Source organism: Carassius auratus, chromosome 32 (genome assembly GCF_003368295.1).
Source record: "Carassius auratus strain Wakin chromosome 32, ASM336829v1, whole genome shotgun sequence".
NCBI classification, from domain to species: Eukaryota; Metazoa; Chordata; class Actinopteri; order Cypriniformes; family Cyprinidae; genus Carassius; species Carassius auratus.
The window spans coordinates 20814981-20837708 of record NC_039274.1 but is presented as its reverse complement, the minus strand read 5'-3'; the positions used below and the strand labels follow the sequence as shown (position 1 = coordinate 20837708).

Below are 22728 nucleotides of genomic sequence, written 5' to 3'. Positions count from 1 at the left end.
GTCATTTGTAGAAATGATTTAAAGTATAAATAACAGAATTGGCAAACCAGAATATGTGGACTTACGGAAATAAATACAACAAGAGAAGGGATATCTTGGTGGGCAAATCTCTTTTGTACAAAATTATTAGTAAAGTTTTTTTTTTTTTGAAATCCCATTATATTTCCATCGTGCTTTAAGAAATACTAATATGTAATCGCCTTGTTACATCATTATGAGATTTAGTCCCAAAGTGTCATACTACCACTACACTAACATGACCATATGGAAATATGGGTGTGTTTGTCCATCTCATATTCAAACAGAATATATATAAGGGTCTTTATGAGTATGAGTGTGCATTGTGTTAGAAAAATCTTTAAAATATCTGTTTTTCAGGTACATCCTATCTATTGACAATGCTGATGAAATCGTGGAGTATGTTGGAGATCTCTTACAAGGAACAGAGGGAAACCAGAAGGATTTTGTGGATGAGCTGGTGCAGAGATGGCAGAGGTGTCAGATGCAATCGCCTGATGGTCAAGAAGGTGTCTTTAAGAAAGAGGCAATCATGGGTAAATATGGGCTGGTGTTTTTATGTGAATACAGAGACTGGTAAGAACTAAGGATACTATATGAGTTGCCATACTATATGAGGTGCTTATGGAAAAGCTGAAATACATGAGCACGCAAAGACAGCAGTGTAATGCTATATAATTATCAAAATTCTAATGTTGTTGTCTTTAATTGTTATTCTTATGTTTGTCTCAGTATTTGATATGCTTTGACTGATATTTGTCATAATTGCACTTAATAATGTGTTCATTGTTCAAAATGTGAGCACCACCAAGTCATATAATGTGTTTTATATAACAGCGCTGTATCCATTCACATGATCGAAAACGTAAATCTTATTGGTTTTGTTTGCAGTGCAATGGAAAAGAGATTAGAACACCTCTGTAAAAAATAGTGTGATGCTTCATGTCGGTTTGAACAATTGCATTAACTGCCATTGATTCAAATTTAAATTCATCTTGGTGTAAACGGGCCGTAAACCCAGTCATTGAAAGTTGCTGTAAGTCCCCAGCCTGCTTTTTTCTTAATCGATAGGTTGGAAAGCAAAAGAAAACATCTGTTTGCTACTTCTGTTTTATCACAATTTTTAAAAGTTAAAAACAACCATTCTATTGCTTGATCTGTTCATCTTCATATATTGTAATATATTTATTCAGTGTCAATAAAGGAATTTTGTATGAAATGTCTGCCCCAGAAGGTCTAGATACAGCAACCAAAGACACTCAGAAGAAGTCCAAACGAAAGGGAAGAAACAAGCAAGAGACTGTGACTGTGTGTCAGGAAGAGCCAGAACCTGTGAAAACTCCCATTGACTTGATGAAGGTACGTCAACTCATTTAAAAATGTAAAACTCCTTCATAAAATATACCAGGGTGAACTAGGTGGAAAGAATTACCGTATTTTTCGGACTATAAGTCGCACCTGAATATAAGTCGCATTAGTCCAAAAACACGTCATGATGAGGAAAAAAAAACATATATAAGTCGCACTGGACTATAAGTCGCATTTATTTAGAACCAAGAGAAAACATGACCGTCTACAGCCACCAGAGGGCGCTCTATGCTGCTCAGTGTAGACTACAGGAAAATGAGCAGCATAGAGCGCCCTCTCGCAGCTGTAGACGGTAATGTTTTCTCTTGGTTCATGTCAAATTAATTAAGATAAATAAGTCGCACCTGACTATAAGTCACAGGACCAGCCAAACTATGAAAAAAAGTGTGACTTATAGTCCGGAAAATACGGTACAGAAGGATTTACTTTCTTTTGTCAGGCACAGGAAAACAGCGGCTCCAGCTCGGTGAAAAAGAAGAGCAAGTTTGTGAACCTGTATGCTAAAGAGGGTCGAGATAAGCTGGCTGTTCTACTTCCTGGCCGTCAACCCTGCGAGTGTCTGGCTCAGAAACACAGACTCATCAACAACTGTCTGAGCTGCGGCCGGATAGTGTGTGAGCAAGAAGGATCTGGCCCCTGTCTGTTCTGCGGCAGTCTGGTGAGTAGTGATGTTGAGCTCGACACTGATTCGTTTTGCCAGAAGCATGTGATCTATGACGTTTGAAGCGTCGTCTGAAAACCATGTGACTGCTTCAGTATCTGGTTCAAACAAAGCCATTTCCTTTACATTAAATTACTTTATATTGCATTAGCACTGCTTTTTTGCTCAATTGAACTTTGCTTATGAAATACCCGGACTAAGGCACGGTTAAAATAGACAGATCGTAGATTTAATTTATGAATTGGTTTAATTTATTTGACTTCTTTTATTATCAGAATACCAACACAATTGAAGGTCTTTTACAATGATCATTATTTATATACAAAAACATTAAACAAAAAATCTGTTGTAGAACCAGTGGCTGTTATTGAACACAGCACTTTGGAAGGTGTTATTTATTTTTGACCACTAGATGGCCACAACATAAACTGTGTTGAAAAGCTTTGCGTAAAGAACCTTTTTTCATTACAACTATGCCGTACGCTTCACTTCGCCATCACTACTGGTGAGCTTTGTCCGCTTACTAATCAGAACAGACTGTGATAGACCCATATATCTACAATTATCCGCGATTTATTATTATTTTTAGATTTTCCTTAAAAGAAGTAAATGTCAGAAGCAGTCATTTGCAAATTTAAAAAAACAGATAGTAATATTAATGGAAAAATATTTTTTAAGGGTGAATTTCATGAAAACATAAAATGTCTAGGTTATATCACAACAAAAATAAAAAACAACAAAGTACTGAAAATATTCTGATGTTTATAATGTATTCAATATCATTCGAAAGTTTGGGATCACAGTTTAAAAGGTCAGCTTATGCAAAGAGTAAAAAGAAAGGAAAGCTGGTGTTAGGGCTGTCACTTTGGTGAAAAAAATCATTTTCGATTTTTAATACATAAGTGTTCATTGAATCGATTGTAAAATCGATTTTCCATTTCTAAAAACAAGACGTTTCTTTTTTCAACGTCAAATAATGGACGAATGTAAAGAGAGCGCTGGAAACGCACAAGTCAGCAATATTGATTATTTATTGGCATGAAGTTTCGTGAAGAACAACAAACAACAACAGGAGTGCAACATTCTCGAAAAAATATATATGCAGAGGGGACGGCTGCCATAACAAAAGAAAAACATCACTGCAGGCTTCAACCCGACTGCATTTATGATTTAGGCAATTCAAAAATCTCCAAGATTATTTTAAATAATGATTCAATCCAATTCAAACAACTGTTCAAAAAATGTAAACTTTAAATGGACTTGAGAACAGGCCATGTGTGTTTTTTTTTTTTTTTTTATTGAACGTAACCGACACTTAGGCTAGGCTGCACTAGACAGGCATAATTAAAGGCTAGGGCCATTACAAATTTATTGGACAGGAAAACAAGTCGATCAACATTTTCGGGGTCCAGAGCAAAGCGTTTTTTATTCACTATATGTCCAGCTGTTGAGAAGATGCGCTCCGACCGCACTGATGTCCCAGGGACACTCGGGTACAGCTGCGCAAGATGGGGGTATTACTGCCAATTTTCCACCACAAAAGCAGGTCGCTGTCAGCTTGCAATGGTCCTTTTCATTACTCAGAATCTCCTGTAATGCGCGAATGCGGCGAATTCGCGTCTACCACGCCGCGAGACCTCCAGACGCACGTAAATGCGTCTTTACATTGAATTAACATTGAAATCATTCGCACCAGACGCTCTATTCGCGTTTGGTGTGAACGCAACATAAGAGGTCGCTTTCGACGTCACTGGGTCTTATAGGCGTGTAAAATTGCTGGTATTTTCTGTCTAGCTTTCGCAAGGCATACTGCACTTTCGGAATTCTTTATTTTCTTTTCCTGCTTTGTTGTATATATTTTTTTAAATTGTTTAATTATTTTAAAATTAATACATGTACATATTTGGTTAAAATCGATTCCCTATTTTCATTTTATAACTTTTTTTTTTATTATTATTTTGCTCAACAATTTAGCTCAAAAATCACAGTAAAGACAATTGTAATGTTACAAAATATTTTTATTTCTGTTTCTCAAAGAACCCTGAAAAAAAGACTGGTTTCCACAAATTAAGCATATTTTTTTCATATATAGAAAACGGTTATTTTGGAATCATAATAATACTGCACACTATTTTTGTTTCCGAATAAATCTTTAATTTAATTATTAATGCATATATAAATGCATCCTTGGTGAATAGCAGACAAAAACATTAACATAAAATACAAATCTTACCAATACCAAAACTTTTCGACGGTAATGTATTGATATAGCTGTTTACATTGGCCATGGAAAAGCCCAAACAAATCAACCACTGTTCTGCATCTTGTCTAATTATATGGACCTTGCAAATTTGATTATAAGAGTGATAGACAACTGTTTAAGACTGGGGTTCTCAACTCTGGCCCTCGAGGTCCAATTTCCTGCAGAGTTTAGCTCCAACCCTAATCAAACCCGCCTGAACAAGCTGACCAAGGTCTTCAGGATTGTTAGAGAGTTATAAGCAGGGGAGTTTAGGAACTAAACTCTACAGGAAAGTAGATATCGAGGGTCAGAGACCTTTGGTTTAAGAAGCCTTCATCAACACTGTTTAACATTTTCATGCATAATTCAGGTCTGTACTACAGAGGAGCAAGAGATACTGCAGAGGGACTCCAACAAAAGTCAAAAGCTCCGTAAAAAACTCATGGGAGGTAAGAAATTAAGTGATTTGTAATTTTTTCCCCCCTGACTAGCAGCATTCATGTGACATCCTTTGTTTTTCTGCGTGTCTTTAGAGGGAACTGATCGGGAGTATCTCCCCCATCAAGAGGCTAAGATGAAAGCTGGTCTGGAAAAAGCTGTACAGCACAAAGACAAACTTTTGGAGTTTGACAAGAACAGGTTTGGCTGTACAAATACTCTGCTGTTACCCTATTAATGTAACTGACAGGGATTGAGTTAGACATTTAGATAATTTGAACTCTTCCTCTTTCTTGTAGTGTTAAGAGAACACAAGTCTTGGATGATGAATCCGATTATTTTGCAACGGATTCCAACCAGTGGCTTTCTCCAGGTGAGAGGGAGGCTTTACGCAAGAGAGAGGAGGAACTCCGGGACCTTCGACACGTCTCCCGCAAAGACCGCAAGATCACACTAGACTTTGCAGGGAGACGAGTGCTGGATGAAGGGGAGAAACTGACTCCATATTACCAGAAGTAAGGAGCCACCTCTGTAACTATTATTATTATTTTTTTTGGTTCAGCCTTCAGAGGTGTAGTCTTTGAAGCCTGCGTCCTTTGGTTTTTAGTCCACTGCTTAGGTTTTTAAATATTTCTGATTCAAACTATATATATATATATATATATATATATGTATATATATATATATGTGTATGTATATATGTATATGTATGTATAATTATGTGTGTATATATGTGTATACACACACACACACACACACACGTTTGTTTTTGTGAAAAGTGGGTACATCCCATAGGCGTAATGGTTTAACCCTAACCCTCACAGGAAACTTTGTGCATTTTTACTTTCTCAAAAAAACTAATTCTGTATGATTTATAAGCGTTTTGAAAAATGGGGACACGGGTTATGTCCTCATAAGTCAATCTCTCCTTGTAATACCTGTGTTATACCCATGTCATTATACAGAGTTGTGTCCTGATACGTCACAAAAACATGCCCACACACACACACACAAATAAGGAATGTAAATGCAAGTTACCACATTCAAAATCCTTAATGGGGGTCATATGGTGTTGATAAAAATAACATTATTTTGTGTATTTGGTGTAATTAAATGTGTTCATGCAGTTTAAGGTTAAAAAGACACATTATTTTCCACATACTGAACATTATTGTTTCTCCTCTATCCCCCTCCTTTCTGAAATGGGTTGATTTTTTACAAAGCTCATTGGTGTGAAAAGCGTGATGTGCTGTGATTGGCCAGCTATCCAGTTCGTTGTGATTGGCCGAATGCCTAAAGCATGTGACGGAAATGTTATGCCCCTTAACATACTGTGATGCTGTGTCCCGGCCTGAGCAACCAGACAAAAACAATCAAGGCCAAACAAAGCCGTTTTGCTTTCACAATGAAATATACAGCGTCTCCACAGCATAGCAACGGGGACAACAATTATGCGAATCTTCCCACATCATGACGTAGATGTGGGGGCGTTACAACGAGCCGTTTTAGGTAGAAGTGGTTGACTCTTAACTTTTATACAAAATATCTCTTTGGATTTGAGACTTTAGTCAGATCTTTACAAATCTTCTTATGCACCAAGAGCTTGTAACACTCCAAAGAGAAAGGAAAAATTGAAATCGCATCATATGAACTCTTTACCAAGTTAAAAATAGTAGAATTCAAATAACGCACATAAATTTCCACTGCTGTATGGCCAGATGAGATGCAAACTAGTAAGCACGCTTGAGTCTAAATTTACCTTAAAAATAGCTTGCAGATTAAAAAGATTTTAATCGTTTTTTTAACCGACTCACATTTAATCATTACTTATGTAGATAGATGAGGTATGCTCAGGTTATTTTGGCTGGAATAAAATGGAAACCTTGTGCAGTGTCTTTTTTTCTTTTCTTTTTTTTTTCTTATAAAAATGTCTTTCTGTCATGATACTTTAATTGACGCTCTTAACTTAAAGCTGCAGTCAGTATCTTTTGACGCTCTAGCGGTTAATAAACAGAACTGCTTGCATCTTGCGGAAGAACATCGTAGCTGGAACTACTTCTCTCTGTTTATGTCTATGAAGAATCACAAAGGTACTGGGTTACTCCGCCGCGGTACCCCCGAAGCAATCTAAAATAGTCCGAATATAAACACTTATTATAGGTGCACCCTAGTGATTCAGGACAAGCTAAAAACACGGTTTGGAAAATGGATTCATGGAGTACTCGCTTTATTATATAAATTTTTCTACATTTTGAACACAAACAAAGTTACGGACCGCAGCTCTGATTGGTTGATTTCTTACCGGGAGCGGTCCATAACTGCAAATGGCAATAGGACACTGGGAGGAGCCAGAGGAGCTTGATTTTTTTTTCACAGATTATCTGTCTCATATTCTACTGTCAGGACATAACGACAGGTTTAACAAATATGTAAAAAATATATATTTACAAAAGTTACCTACTGCAGCTTTAAGGGTCAAGGTAAATAATACACGTGGAGGCTGTTGAATTCCATTGACACTGCATATTAATTGCAATGCATGATTGACAAGGCATGATATGAATATCATTTTTGGGATTTTGAAAGGTTTGATGAGACAGTCAAGGCCATCAACACTGGTTCTTTTGGCCAGACACCAAAACATTCTGTTCCCACTGATGGACGACACCTCAGAGAGCTCGTCAACCCCAACATCATGCAGGCCGCACCAGAGGTGGGTGCAAACATGCTGCTTCTGTAGGCCTTATATTTAAATGTCTGTTTATTAATGTGTGTTTTTGTTGTGCTAGTGGGTTGATGTGTCCGGTAGTGGCACTTCACGTAAGTCTTCATCCAAGACTGTAAGTAATACACAAAAAAGTGAGCGCCGCCAACTCCGACTGCAGGACAAAGAGCTGCAGGAGATCTCAGACGGTGGCTGGTGTCTCAGCATGCATCAGCCATGGGCTTCACTGCTTGTTAAGGGCATAAAAAGGTACAATTCACTTGAGGACCCAATAAAATCATCTAAAAAATGTAAATGCCCCCCCCCCCCAAAAAAAGACAAATTTTTGTAGCATTAACTTTTTTTTGTAGCATTAACTAATTTTTTTTATACAATTCCAGTATTGACCGTGTGTTTGATTGATATATATATTAAATGTATTGTGCATTCCTAAAGTAATCTAAAGGAAACTGACTTAGGAATGCACATTTCGTATGGACATTTTCCATTTTCTCTCCATTTCTTGTGTTTGTGTAGGGTAGAAGGCCGAACGTGGTACACATCCCATAGGGGGCGTCTGTGGATTGCTGCTGCTGCTAACAGACCCACTCCTCAAGAGATTGCAGAGGTAGAGGCCATGTACCGCCACATTTACAAAGAAGGTGTGTTTAATGTCTGCAAAGTATGATGGCAATGATAAAGTGGTTATACTTAGATTATCTCATCAAGCATGTATGTAAACTGCAGTGCCTTTGTATGTTCACCTGTTTGTTCACTTATTTCGCTATCCAGAGCCCAAGTTTCCTGCGGACTATCCCACAGGCTGTCTGTTGGGCTGCGTGAACGTCACAGATTGTCTCTCTCAGGAGCAGTTCAGGGATCAGGTCAGTAGCTTTTGGTGTCCCTCATGGTTTTATCCATACAAAGGATTCTATTTCTCTTAAAGCGCTCTGAGCTTGTTTTTGTAAACAAGCATGGCATCTTGTGCTTAAATCATTAACATCACTGGCTTTCTCTCAGAAACATCTGGAGCTCTTAGGGGTATGTACACACTTATAATAATGTGCTGTTACAAAGCAACTAAAAGTCACTCACTTTCAGTAATTTGAACCATATATGTTTATTGTTAGTTTATTTGCAGTCACTCCAAAACATATTAACAAAACAAACAGCTTTGTATTGTTACAGTGTTGGTAGTATCTAGTATGTTTGTGTCCACTCCCGCAGACTTTATCTCAGAGCTTGTGAAAAATGTACACAAATAGGTACACAGACAAAATTTTCGTTAAAGTTAACATCCAGAAAAACCAGAATAATAATTTTAAACAAGATTGCATTTAAATAATATGAAGTAACCAATGATAAACAAAAGCACCACACATGACATTTTTTTTTTTTTTTTTTTTTATTAGCATAAAAAAACAACAATTAAAACAACGGCAACTAGCCGTACCTCAGTTTTTTTTAATATGTATGTATATATGTATGTATGTGTATATATATAAACTATCTCTGAACTGCTGCAGACGCATCGCTCCTAAATGCACTGCCAGACTGCAACCGTGTGTGCAGTGTGAACACTTTATCCATTTACATGAGCATGGAAAAAAATATGCACCGCAAACAAAGTAATGTGACCTGGCAATATTACAGCAGTTCTCTATTCCAGTCCCATATTTTGGTTCCATTTTTTTTCTATCAATTTCACTAGTTGTCCACTGTATGAAGTTTTTTATGGGTATAATATGTTACAGTTCGCTTTATTTAGCTATACCCACTTACCTAAATTAATTATAGTGTCCTGCACCTACTATAAAAAATGTTTTTATAATATATGGTGTCTGAATAATTTTTGGTTTGACTGTGCACTCATTCTTGTTAAAACTACGGGGTAATTCAGTCATGAGCAGTGAGTGATTTTCTCAAATACAAATCACAGTTCAGAGATGGGTAAATATGAACATGCATCAACACAATATATGCATATAATTAAATGTTTCACAGCCAACAGATAGGCTATGGTTTTTTGGCTAGGTTTAAAGGAAAAGAGCACTTTTAGATTTTAAAGTTCTTAAAATTCTTTATGAACCCCAGGATTGCTTGTTATAAAGTAGAACTGAATGTTTCTGCCAATGGTAAGTTTTAATTTAGAATTTTTGTGATAACATAAGAAAAGTAATTTAAATTAATGTCGACCGATATTGGATTTTGCCGATACCGATAGCTAGGTTGGATCACACTGGCTGATACCGATTAATTAACCGATAGTTTTTCAAATGGATACTTAAAAAAAAAAAAAAAAAAAAAAAAATACAATGGTGCTTTTATTTACAAAAAAAGTAGTAGTAGTAGTAGTAGTAGTAGTAATAATAATAATAACCGTAATAGTAAATGTTGAAATGACCACACTCTAATAGGGCCCTATGAAATCTGTTAAATGTTTTCCTAAATTCCATTTTATTTATTTCCAAATTCTATATTCTGTTATTTCCATTTTTAAATTTACTCCATTCCTTTTAAAATGTTAAATTAAAGTTTATTAATCATAAAGTAAGTCTAATTAAATATAATCATGAAACTTGCACATTTTCAAATAAGTTTAATAAAAGTTTAACAAAAATTACATGATTAGGGCCCTATGAATGTTTTTTTTCCTCACCATATTCTGAGTGTATTTACTTTTTTTTTTTATCAAATTAAGGAATTAAACATTAATTTTATTTTTCTTTTAATTACTTAAAATTAAGCAAACTTTTTTTTGGCAATCAAGGGGGATTTACTATTAAAATTAAAACATGGAATAAACGTTGTGTGATTATTCCTTAAAAAAATAATGCTTGTTTCATTTTAGTAGTAGTAGTAGACTACGTACATTCTACTTAACAATAGACTTCAAAACTGGAATTTTATTTAGACGGGTTGCAAAATAAATGAATACCTTTACAATTCTGTGCATGTGATTATGATGGTTTTGCTCAATTCAAATAGTCAAATGCTCATGAAGTGACTCTCAGAGCAGTTCTGGAGATGTTCTTAATGTGTTTATGTCCTCATTTAGTGAGACAGCAGACACTGAAATCACTGCGAGCATCACACGTGCTAATTCCGTTATTAAATCCGGCCCCATAAGGCCCTACAATTATCCCAGCACAATGTATATTCTCACACTTGAACTTTTGTTTTTAACACAAGTTGACTTCAAGAATGAACAATGAGGGAAAGATAAGTTTGAAGTTCAGTGTTTAAAAAATGGAGCAAACGGAAAGAGCAATTTATATTATAGCTCTATAAATTAAGCATACAGACTTTATTAGAGCCACAGAAAGACAAACATTTGATGGAAATGCTCAATATACAATTAATTATGTACATTAACAACGATTCGGGGCGAATATAATGTATAATATAATAACGCTCTGAGGTGCGGCAGGATTTTCTGTCTGAAGATCACTATGTTCAGCGCAGGGTCACGTGACTAAACAGCACGTACTGTCAGTGATTTCAGCCACTAGAGGCCGGTCTTGGACTGTATAATGAAAACAGACTTCTCTGCCGCTCCAGCAACAGACGATTTTTCATACGATTTTTGCCAAATCTTATGTATTTTACGAGTTGCACAATTCGTATGAATTTGTACGAATGACCTACACCTAACCCCTCCCCTAAACCTAACCGACACAGGGGTTTAGAAAAATCGTATGAAATCATCGGAGTGAAGGTCATACAAATTTGTATGAATTAGCCAACTCGTAAAATACGTACGAATTGGTCGTGAGATAGTGCTGTGTATCAATGAGCTATAAAGGAGTTTGATTTTAAAAAATAAATCATTGAATAAAATTTACGGTACTCACGTTTCGGTTCTTCACGTGTTTATCCATGTATTTATCTGATCTAATGTGATAGGAGGCGCTGTCTCGAAAAACAAGGGGATTGAAAATGCGGGACTCTGGGTGTGGGACTTTAGATGCAGCAAGCTCTGAGTCTGCATCTTCATAATATTGAAAGCTATCGGCATGGATTTTTGCCGATAACCGATTGTTCCAGCAATCGACTATCGTGGCGATTAATCGGCAAAACCGATAAATCGGTCGACCTCTAGTTTAAATGTTTTGCTTTAGCAACTTAATATATAAATCTAAAATTAAATGCAAAGGTAAAAAGCTTTGAATAATTGATGAAAGATTGTATTACTGAACTGTGTAAAAAAATAACAATGTTAAAAAAGCATTTTAAGTAACAATGTTTGGATTTCAATTCAAAATAATGGATAAATGTGTTTGTGGTGAACAGCCTTGGATCAGGAGCAGACTCCTGTGTGAAAGCACAGTCTGTGCTGCTTCTGTACAACACATAGACCACATACGCACTGCAGACAAGAGCATGTGTGAACCTAGCATACAGCTCAAAAAATCAGGCTTGCACTGTGTAAGCTATTGTGCAACAATTACTTGATTGTAAAAACAAAAATATAGTGCATGATCAAACATCTAGGTGAGATAAATATATTTATTTTTGAAAAAAGTCCCTCTACTCCTCTCAAAAAAAGAGTCCTCTCACAAGAGTCACCTCAGAGAGGAATTAATTTTCAAAAATGAAATTCAGGCCCTGAATAAATGTCTAAGTTGGATCGTCACTATAAATAATTCTACATGATAAAAAGAAGGCTTAAAAAGATATTTATCAGTAATTGGAATGGCAGTGACTGCTTTCTGTGATCGGTGATCGGCCTCAAAAATCCACATTGGAGCACCCCTAATTTAAGACCTACTTAAAAATGTGTGCATGGTTTTGGATTAGGACTAGGGTTGGATATTGATTTGGTTTTATTTGATATCAGTGCCTTTCGATACTTTTAAAACTGCACCGGTGCCTGAATCAATACTTCTATAAAAATAAATAAATAATAATAAAAAAAGCCTAAAAAGGATAACATTAAAGAACATTAAAAATCCATAGCATTCACACGCTCCTTGGTTGCTCTCATTTCCCAAGCTTCCCTTACCCTAAGTCTAAAAATGTATTTCCCGATCTGGGTCATTATTTAATACAAAACCACACATAATGTTTCGACTATCTCTGTCAATCACTCTGATATTTAGTTAAAATGAGTGCTGTCTGTCACTGTCTTTAATCAGTTGATTCAGTGAATGACTGCTCATTCTTTATAAAGTAGCAACAATCTTAGGCACATTAGTATTTTCACCCCAAAAATGGGTTTTATGCCAGTTATGTTAGATCTTTTGCTTTAGTATGTCAGTAGGAAATATCAGTTTACATTTCCAAACATTCATTTTGCCATTCATTTTAATAATATTCTAGCGAGATTGTTGAATGCACAAGCAGACTGACAACAGACTGCCTAAGACTAAGACTTTTGTACAGTAGTGTATGTATAAAGTATGATTAAATTAAGCATATTTAAATGAGTATAATGAAAAAAATATGCGTTCATATGTGTTAAGGGCTAGATTGTCGCTGGAGGAAACGGTTGTGGTGTTATAAGCGGTGAACTGAGAGAAATTTGAGTACAGTTTATGGAGCTAAATCCTATAGCCCCGCTAAAAAAGCCTAGCGACGCCGACGCCCATGCTACATTTCGGAGAACAAGGGCAAATATTTCAATCGATCGCCCAGACATTTAAGAGGCATATTGGCACCGGTTTTCAGAACACAACCCTAATTAGGACTATTCATTTTAAAACCTATAGATTTACTTGCTAAATCTACAAAATGGTATCCATTTTTGTTTTTCAGTTTTAATTTTAATTTTAACTGTTTTTATTTCTCCACAATAATCTTAGTCACTCTTCTAACTCCCTACCTCCCTCCAACACAAAAATCAATGCTCACTGTGCACTTGAACTGAGAAGCACACAGCAGTGTTCTGGCGTACAAGTGCATTCCTCTCTCTGTCTGTGTCCGCTTCCCCTGCTGTCTTCTTCTGTAGCCTACAGCAAACTTCCTGCCTCATTTCCTGTTCTCCCTGCATGGCAGGCTCCCTGTAATAGAGGTGTAATTGGTTCTGCTGCAGCAGCGTCTGCCATTGAGTTGAGCTCTCCTCTGCTGCAGTTCATCATCTCACAAAAACCAAGTCAGGGACATATTTCACCACAAAATCAAAAAGACAAAAAAAGAATTCTGTCTTGTACATACAGAGATTGAAAACTATGTTTAAGGCTGTAAATATTTTTGCTTTGTAAATTTATTTAATGACTATTCAGCACATTTCGCCTCAAAACTGTCTTTAGCCAACTGTCTTTTTTGACTGCTCAGGAAAACATGCAAGACACATGTTTTACGGATTTATCTTCCTTCCTGAAAGAATTTGGTATTAGTTTAAATACGCTAATGGATGTAATTTTCTTTTTTTGGTGTAGACACATTGCCCTTTGAGACAGGAAGTTGGGACAGGATGTATCAAATGACATACTTGTACTAAAAAAAGTGCCTTTAAGCTCACTTCACATCCTAGAATAACAAATGGGTCAAAGTTCGGGCCAGTTTGCATATGGTCCATTTAGCCCCTACTGAGCTTTGAGTAAATGCATTTTTTGCAAGCAACATTATTTAAATGCATTTCTTTTTTTTCTTTTTTTGTAACAATTATGCATTATTTATATATTGTACATACAAAAAGATTTGAATACATTTTATCTTTTTTATTTATAAAATGTGTTCTAAATTTAATAATTTATAAAATGGGAAAGTGTTTTGCTCTCAGCTTAACCTGCAGAGGGCGCAGTGCCCCATCAACTCCTCATCCTCAGCAGCCCAATACTGCCATTTTGACTGCCACTACACTGAAGCAAAGCTTGAGAGTCCTACCATACTAATTCATGTCATGCAATTACTTTCATATTGCACACTTGTACTATTGATGACTGTTTGTTGAAGCAAGCATTTATTTTCATAGTTTCTATGATGTCAAGCAGAGGATTTAAATGATTTTTTTTCCAAGTGCAGTATTGCAGCCCGGCTCTGTCCTTGATTAATTATAAATCAATGAAGTTTATTGCAGCTCAGAGGGCTCTAATCTTTTCTCTTTCATCCAGTGTAAATGTCGGCATGCCTCAGCCACTCTGTCTGCTTTAACATGAGATCATCTATCTACCTCAGTAATTTCCAAAAACCAAACACCTCTTGACAAATCCACTGTGCACAGATAGGTGAAAGTGACTGTCATATGGCTAGACTGATGCCCCAGGCTGCAGATGCTTAGAATGTTCTGGGTTTAAAACAGTCAATACAAGTACAAGGTGCTTGGGTGAGTTAATTAACCCACTATCAAAGGACTCTGTTTTAACAGTGTTGGATTGGATTCGTAATGGATCTGAAAGAATAATATTATTTTTTCTTCACCATCATATTTTTGTAATAGTATACTTAAATTTTAATTAAATACCAGTGCACATTATTCTTATTAGTTATAAAAAATGACTGTTTTCAGATTTTCAACAAGGAGTGGTTCACCCAGAAATTAAAATTAGCTTTTGCTCACCCTCAGGCCTTCCAAGATGTAGATGATTTTTTTTGTTTGTTTGTTTCTTCATGGGAACAGATTTGAAGAGGTGTAGCATTACATCACTTGCTCATCAGTGGTTCTTCTGCAGTGAATGGGTGCCGTCAGAATGAGTCCAAACAGCTGATAAAAACATCACAATAATCTACAAGTAACACCACTGCAGTCCATAAATTAACATCTTGTGAAGTTAAAATGTATTTGTTTGTAAGGAACAAATTCATCAAGGCACTTTAAACTTTTAACAGCTACTTATGACCAATGTATGAGTCTATGAATCCATCTCTTTTTGTCCTCTCATTTCAAAATCCACCAACTAATTTGTTTAGAACTGTTTTGGACCGTTTTCGCTTAAAAATGGTGCTTGATCCGTGGACCGTGGCTGTTTCTTTCATAATTCATGCAATACAACTTTTTAAAAGGACTCCTATTTTAGCTGGATGGAATGGTTTGAATTATATTAACATCTTGATGATTGTGTTTGACAAACACACAATCTTTTCACTTCACAGGATGTTACTTCATGAACTGAAGTTTTGCTGATTATTGTGATGTTTTTATCAAGTTGAATCTCATTCTGATGGCACCCATTCACTACAGAGGATCCATTGGTAAGCAAGTGATGTAATGCTAGATTTCTGCAAATTTGCACATATTGGATGAGTAAATTGTTCCTTTAATCTCTATAGCATGGGCAACATTTCTGGAGGGCCACTGTCCTGCAAAGTTTAGCTCCTACCCTAATCAAACACACCTGCCTGTAGCTTTCAAGTGATCTTGAAGACGCAGATTAGTTTGTTCAGATGTGTTTGATTAGAGCTGGAGCTAAACACTGCAGACAGTGGCCCTCTAGGACCGAAGTTGCCCATCTCTGCTCTATAGTAAAATCTGGATACTTTGCTTATTGGTAAGATGGCCTCTTTCTGTCCTGTCAATTATACAATGTTTTCAGCCAAAAATGGGAAACCTTTTATGCATTTTGCCTGTTCGTTTACATGACAATGGCATTTCGGGGACCGAAAAGACATATATTTAAAAATTGGTTTCAAAGTGTACGTTTTTGAAATTGCCACCGATGTTGGATCAGTGTAAACACCCAAAACATGAATCTTTGAAAAATGTGACGTCATGCGCATGCGTAATACATGTTGTGTATGTAGACATGCACAGAACGTGTCAATTTTAAAGGCAAGCGCAAACAAACATACACAACAACGGCGGAGTATATGGTACTATTGTTGCTGCTCAAGAGCTTGCTAATGCTTCTTCAGCAAAGTGTGGGTATACTTCACCAATATTACAATCAACAGCGGAGACAAATCATATAATCATCACTTCCCTACAGGTACTGTTTACTAACAAGGTGACAGTGCCAACTACTGGCCTGGCATATGTAATAGTATTTTTGTCCATTTCGTGGATACGTGTAAACGCAAATCGTTTTGAAAACATGGTGTAGACGTGAAACTTTTTAAAAACGCAAGGGAAAAACTTTTCCGTCTTTGACTACATCGTTGTCCAGTGTGAGGCTCTTGGTGCAACAAACTACAAAATGGACCGAACCGTATGCTAATAGTCTGGCTACACTAGTCCAATTTGTTTGTTGGATTAATTCATCTAACATTCGATATACTCAAAAACATTTGGGTCTGTTTCAACCCAACTTTTCATTTGGAGACTAAATTGACAATGCAAACATCTGCGACTTGCCACCTCCAGCGTTCCCACACCCTCTTAGTCTCATTAGCTTTAATGAGATATTGACACACACACTGGTGTCTAAATTATGCACACTCGTTTTCCACTGACGTATAAATAGAACTGATGAAATGTAATTGCTCTCCTTTAGATCACTCAGAGGGTGATTATAGAGAGAGAGCTCCAAGTGACTTCCACCCAGAAGTCATCGGACAGATCCTACCGCCGAGAGAAGCGAGTCGCTCCCCGGCTGTTCTTCCAGCCCTCAGGCTTGTGGTCTGGCTGTGGCAATAACCGCACAAGTGGAATCTGCTTGGAATCTTCTCTCTTTTTTGTCTTGTTTGCTCATTGGCTGTTTTCTCGGGCTTTTCGGCACTGATCCTGTGGAGTGTCATAAAAGCCTGTGTTTGAGGTACAGGCAGTGTGAGCGCCTTTTCATCCTCTGTTTGAGTGCTCACAGCTCGGAGGCCAACCATAAATCAAGTCTGAGAAGCAGGAGGGGGTGGAATGGGGGTTGAGAGAGCGAGGGTGAGAGAGTAAAAGAGAGCGAGAGAGGCTGGGCGTAAATAAAGCTTCCCATAAAAGCCTGAACGAGAAGTGTGGATCTCTCCATCCTGTCCTCCTCCACCCCCTCTGAAAGAGAATTAGCGCTGGCTATGTGGCCTCTCCTGCTGTAGTTTGTTCCCCCTCCCACTCAAAATAAAAAGGCTCAACTGGCTTTGGAGCAGAAGTGGCCAGCCTGGAGGGAGGGAAGAGAGGAAGGTGCTGGCGGGGGTTGGTTTTCACAGACACATACACCATGGCCCATCTGTTTGGAGGCATTATAACAGTCTTGCAGTATTAGAGTGCATTGAGATATTGATCAACGACCCCCCACTCTCAGGATTACTGTGAAGGCACAGTCATCTGCTCCCTGCCCCTCCTGTTTTATTTTGGAGATTGAGACATAAATTATGTATTTTTAGCCACAGATTTTATTCAGACATCTTTCTAGGCACCTAATACAACAGTTCAAATCTCATGCTACATTGAAACATGCTTTTTTTAGGCAGTGAAGATTGAGCAAGATCAACACTTCTGGAAGATTTGGAATAATTAGGATTAAAAAAAAAAGTCAATTATGCTCACCAAGACTGAATTTTTGTATTATTATTTTATTTTATTTTTTGGGAGAAAATTCTGTAAAATTGTGAAATATTATTACATATGCTTCACATTTTGTGGAAACCATGAAGTTTGGGGTGGAGAAGATTAAATGAAAAAAGAAAATATTACTTTTATTCAGTAAGGACATACTAAATTATATAATTACTGTCATACTTTGACAGTAAACACATTAAACTGTTTTAAACTATTTATTTTAAATAAATACTGTTATTTTATTTTTTTTACTATTCTATTCATCAAAGAATCACCATAATAATAACCGCTGTTATTATTAATTGAGCTGCAATGATAATTGAGCACCAAATCAGCATATTATAATTTAAGGATCATGTGACACTGAAGACCCAAATAATGTCTGCAGAAAATGTATAAATTAATAAATTACTTAAAGTATTAAAATTGAAAACTTTTTTTTAATAATATTTGGCTTTACTGTATCTTGATCAAATAAATGCAGCCTTGAAGAGCATTTACATTTTTATTTTTTAATCTTGATTATTCCAATGGCAGTATACAAGGTTTAAAATGAATGTTTTAGCTGAATATGTACTGGCCATGATTCAATTGGGAATTTACCCACCATCAAAGCAAATTTGTGGCTCAAGGACCCGATACACTTCAAAGGAAATCGAAGAATGAACTGATATAACAAATTCACCCAAAATCAGGCAGAAACGAAGTTTGTTTTGAGTTTGTTTTGGCAGTTCCTAACTTTCTGGGGGAGTTCATTTTGGCTCCTAAACACCTTTGAGTTTTCATTGGTCCGTGGCGGTTATGCAATCAGTGGGTGTGTTCTGAAACTCCACCTTATTTGATGTGCAGTTTATTTATTTACTTATTTTTTCAAATATATCCGCACTTGGACTTGTAGACAGACTTTACAGATTGAGAGAAAGCATTTAATTCCTAAAAAGAAACTGCAATGAAGCTTGGCGTTGACGACCCGAAGTTATGCAAAAAGAAACGCAGAGAAACATCCGAGTTTTCCAAAGCCATGAAAGGAAAGAGGAAAGATATAAGGTAGCATGTACCAAATAGGCTTACATGTGTTCCAAATAAATGTTCATCTGGTCGGTTGGTTGGTCGGTTTCCTGTTATTTTTTTTAACCAAAGCAAATTTGGTCCTTGTTTTATTTTTATTTTTTTAACTGCGCATGTATTCTTATGGTTTTTAAGATGCTTTAAAATGTAACTATTATGTTCAATCGTTAATTAAATTCAATCTTGACCAGAACCTTGGAATTCAGTCCTAATACCACAAAAACGTAAGCTCTCTGTAGCCATTAATTTTTCCTAAATCTCATACTCTGTTCAGTTTGATTGTATTGATCTAAACCTTGAACCGAGCCCTCAATATCTCTGTCAGTCCAGTGCTGTTTTGTAGGCTGCCATGTCAGGATGATTACACACACTTCCATTTGTCTGTCAACATGGCACTATTTTAGTCAGCCAGATATAAGCAGAAAAAAGAACCAATTTCCGCTCCACTGTAGCTGAGTGCTGTATTGATCTGTATTGACTGAGCATGGGCAGGTTGTCCTGCCAGAGACAAGCTGGGGTATTTTTGTAGTACTCCATCATTTGCAGACTTAGTGTGTATGTAAATGTAAGGGATTGGCTCTCCATTGCTTTATTAGTTTGAATATCACCTGTTTATGCTGCAGATTGGCTCAGTATGGCATGACAGAATATGTTTTTATTAAATAACAGTGTGTTCTTACTGATCTAATGTAATAATTAATCATCCTTTTTTTATAATCTGTATTGTTTATGTGAGACTTAAATACAAAGATAAACATGTTAGTTGTAAAAAAAAAAAAAAAAAAAAACATACTACCAATCTCTAGTATTTAAACCTAGATTTGAAAACTAGAATTTAAGAAATTCACTGTAAATATGTTGCTGCTGAATAGTGACATAACTATGAATGCATTTTGTACGTTGAGCTTTTTAAATATTGATTGTAATAGTCTGAATTTGCCAATTCAGGCTCTAGATTATTAATAAATGATTAAGACATTCTTTAATGTGATAATTTATAAATCAAATGTGAAGTTATCTGCAGGCTTTTGATGGCAGAATTTAATTACCGTCACTAAAGTGCACTGCATTTTGAATACATAGACGTTTCAGTGAATTCAAAATGAGAGGTTAATCATGTTTACTGCAGAAATTCATTCTATTAATTGGGATTCTTTCAATCTATTATCCCTAGTTGTTATTTGGAAAAGGTGCTTTGTCTATTGAGATGCAGAACAAAGCAGTTAAGCTACCTCTGTTGAGAAGACAGTGGCCGGTTGGCAGGGGACGGCAGCCCTCGTTAGTGCAGGTTAGAAGGCCAGCTGATGCCTGTGTTTCCTTGTGGAGTAATGTGATATTTATATGCTGAAAAGCCTTCCTCCAGTGGGAGAGACGCCCGGAGTGGCTGAACTGGATATGAGCCAAACAGAGTCTTTCTCTCTCTATTGCTCTACCTATCCTCCCCCCACAGACATTGTTTTTCCCTGTCAGTGTAGTGTGTAAGGATGTGGTTGTTAGGAATTCAATTTCTCCAGTAGCTGCCTTCATTATCTGCAGTGTGAAGAGGTGCTTTGAAGCCCCCTCCCTTTCTCTGTGCTGGGAGTTTTGCAGTGCTGGAGAGGTCAGAGCATATGTGACTACAACGCTGTGTAGAATGTGGCCAATGGAGTCTGGACATATTGAATGACAAGCTCAGACAGATTTGCGAATACATCAATTGAAGTTTTTTCGGTGGCGCATTATCAAAAGCAAAGATAATCCACTATTAATCCAATATGACAGCATATTGATCCAAAAATTCAAACGGCTTGATAATTGAGACTAAGATTTGGGAGGATTAAAAATAAAGATTCATGGTTTTTATTTTTTTATCATTATAGAGTGGTTGTGTACACACTGCTAAGACACATTTATATGCAAACACCATGTAAAAGTAAATTTTGCATCTGATGTCCTTTTTAATTATTTGTAAACTTGTAATATATATATATATATATATATATATATATATATATGTATATATATGTGTATATATAGATATATGTATATATGTATATGTGTGTGTATGTGTGTGTATATGTGTGTATATATATGTGTGTATATGTGTGTATATATATATATATGTGTGTGTATATATATATATATATGTGTGTGTATATATATATATATGCGTGTGTATATATATATATATGTGTGTATAATATATATATATATATATATATATATATATATATATATATATGTATATGTGTGTGTGTGTGTATATATATATATATATATATATATATATATGTGTATATATATATTAGCACAATTAATGTGTTAAATTTGACAACCCTAAAATTTCAATAAAAAAAGAATACTCTGGTATTTAAAACTGGTATTTAAAAATTATCTGGTATTCACTCAATGATTCAAAATGTTTTTTAAGGTTGAATGAGTATTTTAAAGCAAAGTGTGAGGATCTGCAGATCATTTGCCGTCATCCTCAGTCATATTTCCTTACACTGTGTCTACACAGGACGCAAGAGTTGTCATGTTGCCATGCCGCATCGGCTAAAGACTTGTCAACACAGGGCACAACAAAGCAACCATTGAAAATCATTTGAGATTTGTGTCAGCACATCATAAATAGAATGTGGCAGCAGTTTACTGTCAGGAATTTGTGGTGTCACGCCACGGCGCATCCAGTGTAGACGGTATCACTGATTATGATGAGTTCTATTGATTGATATATATAATGAATCTCTATCATAGATCAGTGGTTTTTGTCACCTCACGCTGCTCCCATCCAGTGTAGACACGGTGTTAGGAATCATTAGTTGTTTTCCCTTAAAGGGTTAGTTCACCCAAAACTGAAAATTAGGCTCTGTTTTACTCACCCCGGAGGCATCCTAGATGTATACGACTTTCTTCTTTCAGATGAATCCTGTCAGAGTTATATTAAAAATAGTTTTTGATCTATCAAGCTGTTTAATGCCACTCAGTGGGTGTTGCAGTGCATCAGTCCAAAAGATGTTATATCTATACACGTGAGTATCGCAATATTTTGTTTGGCGATACTGTATCGATTCTCAAAAATGTAATATCAATATAAAAATAAAAAAAATCATACAAAATTCATTTTGATTTTATTTCCCAACTGCTAGATGGGAATCTTCATCTCTGCACAAATCCTGAGTGACAGGAAATGCATAAGATCACGACACTTATGTTAGCGTTAATGTAGTTTGCTGCTAATAATGAAGGGGGAAAGATTTGTCCCAGTTCATGTTTCGGTGTACAAAGCTGAAGTGTGCCGTCATTTGGGCTTTTGTAGTAACATCCACTGTGGGACTGTGGTGCTGGCATCGCCTCGGTTCCACAGCTTGCCGCAACCCGTGTGAAGAGGCTTGCACGAGGCGCAGCAATAGGCGGGAAGCCCGGCGGCTTGTAGTGCTTTGACTCTGATAATTTGTTAAATCAATGAAATGAAAGAGAGAGTTGGTAACGATAGTTGAAAACGAGGAGTTGGTGTCTCACACATTTAATGGCTTGTACACGGCAACACACTCTTCTCATACATGAGAGATTACTTTATCTGTATCACCAAGAAAGAGTTAAGAAAGACAGAATAATAAAAAGGCGGCAGAGCAAATTTATCATTCTCACGTAGTCCTTCTACGTCATCACCACATACTCTGCGTTATAAGTTAAGTGATCAGTCTCTTAAAGGGCACACTGCACTATAATGTGATGCATGCAAAATATATAGTGTTGGCTGTTACAGGCTGCAGTTGGCTTTCATTTTGGGGGCGTTTATTGCAGTTGGTATGGTGCTCGTGTCGCGGTTTTCAATGGTGGCAAAGTTAGTTTGACGTTTGACATTCATTAGACATTCGTTTTTTGCC

General features: G+C 36.4%; 1 protein-coding gene across 2 annotated transcripts in view; it reads left to right on the top strand.

Moving 5' to 3' along the window:
- trip4 (thyroid hormone receptor interactor 4) overlaps positions 1-22728 on the top strand; it is a 76575-nt gene that overhangs the window by 195 nt on the left and 53652 nt on the right. Inside the window, exons 2-11 of one of the 2 annotated variants that reach the window (XM_026215902.1) lie at positions 379-554; positions 1253-1377; positions 1826-2044; positions 4660-4738; positions 4823-4928; positions 5027-5242; positions 7314-7440; positions 7517-7701; positions 7969-8093; positions 8224-8315. In XM_026215902.1, coding sequence (XP_026071687.1) covers positions 379-554; positions 1253-1377; positions 1826-2044; positions 4660-4738; positions 4823-4928; positions 5027-5242; positions 7314-7440; positions 7517-7701; positions 7969-8093; positions 8224-8315 — 1450 coding nt within the window. Of the gene's footprint in view, positions 1-378; positions 555-1249; positions 1378-1825; positions 2045-4659; positions 4739-4822; positions 4929-5026; positions 5243-7313; positions 7441-7516; positions 7702-7968; positions 8094-8223; positions 8316-22728 lie in introns of both variants that reach the window. The other variant, XM_026215901.1, reaches the window with a different exon arrangement.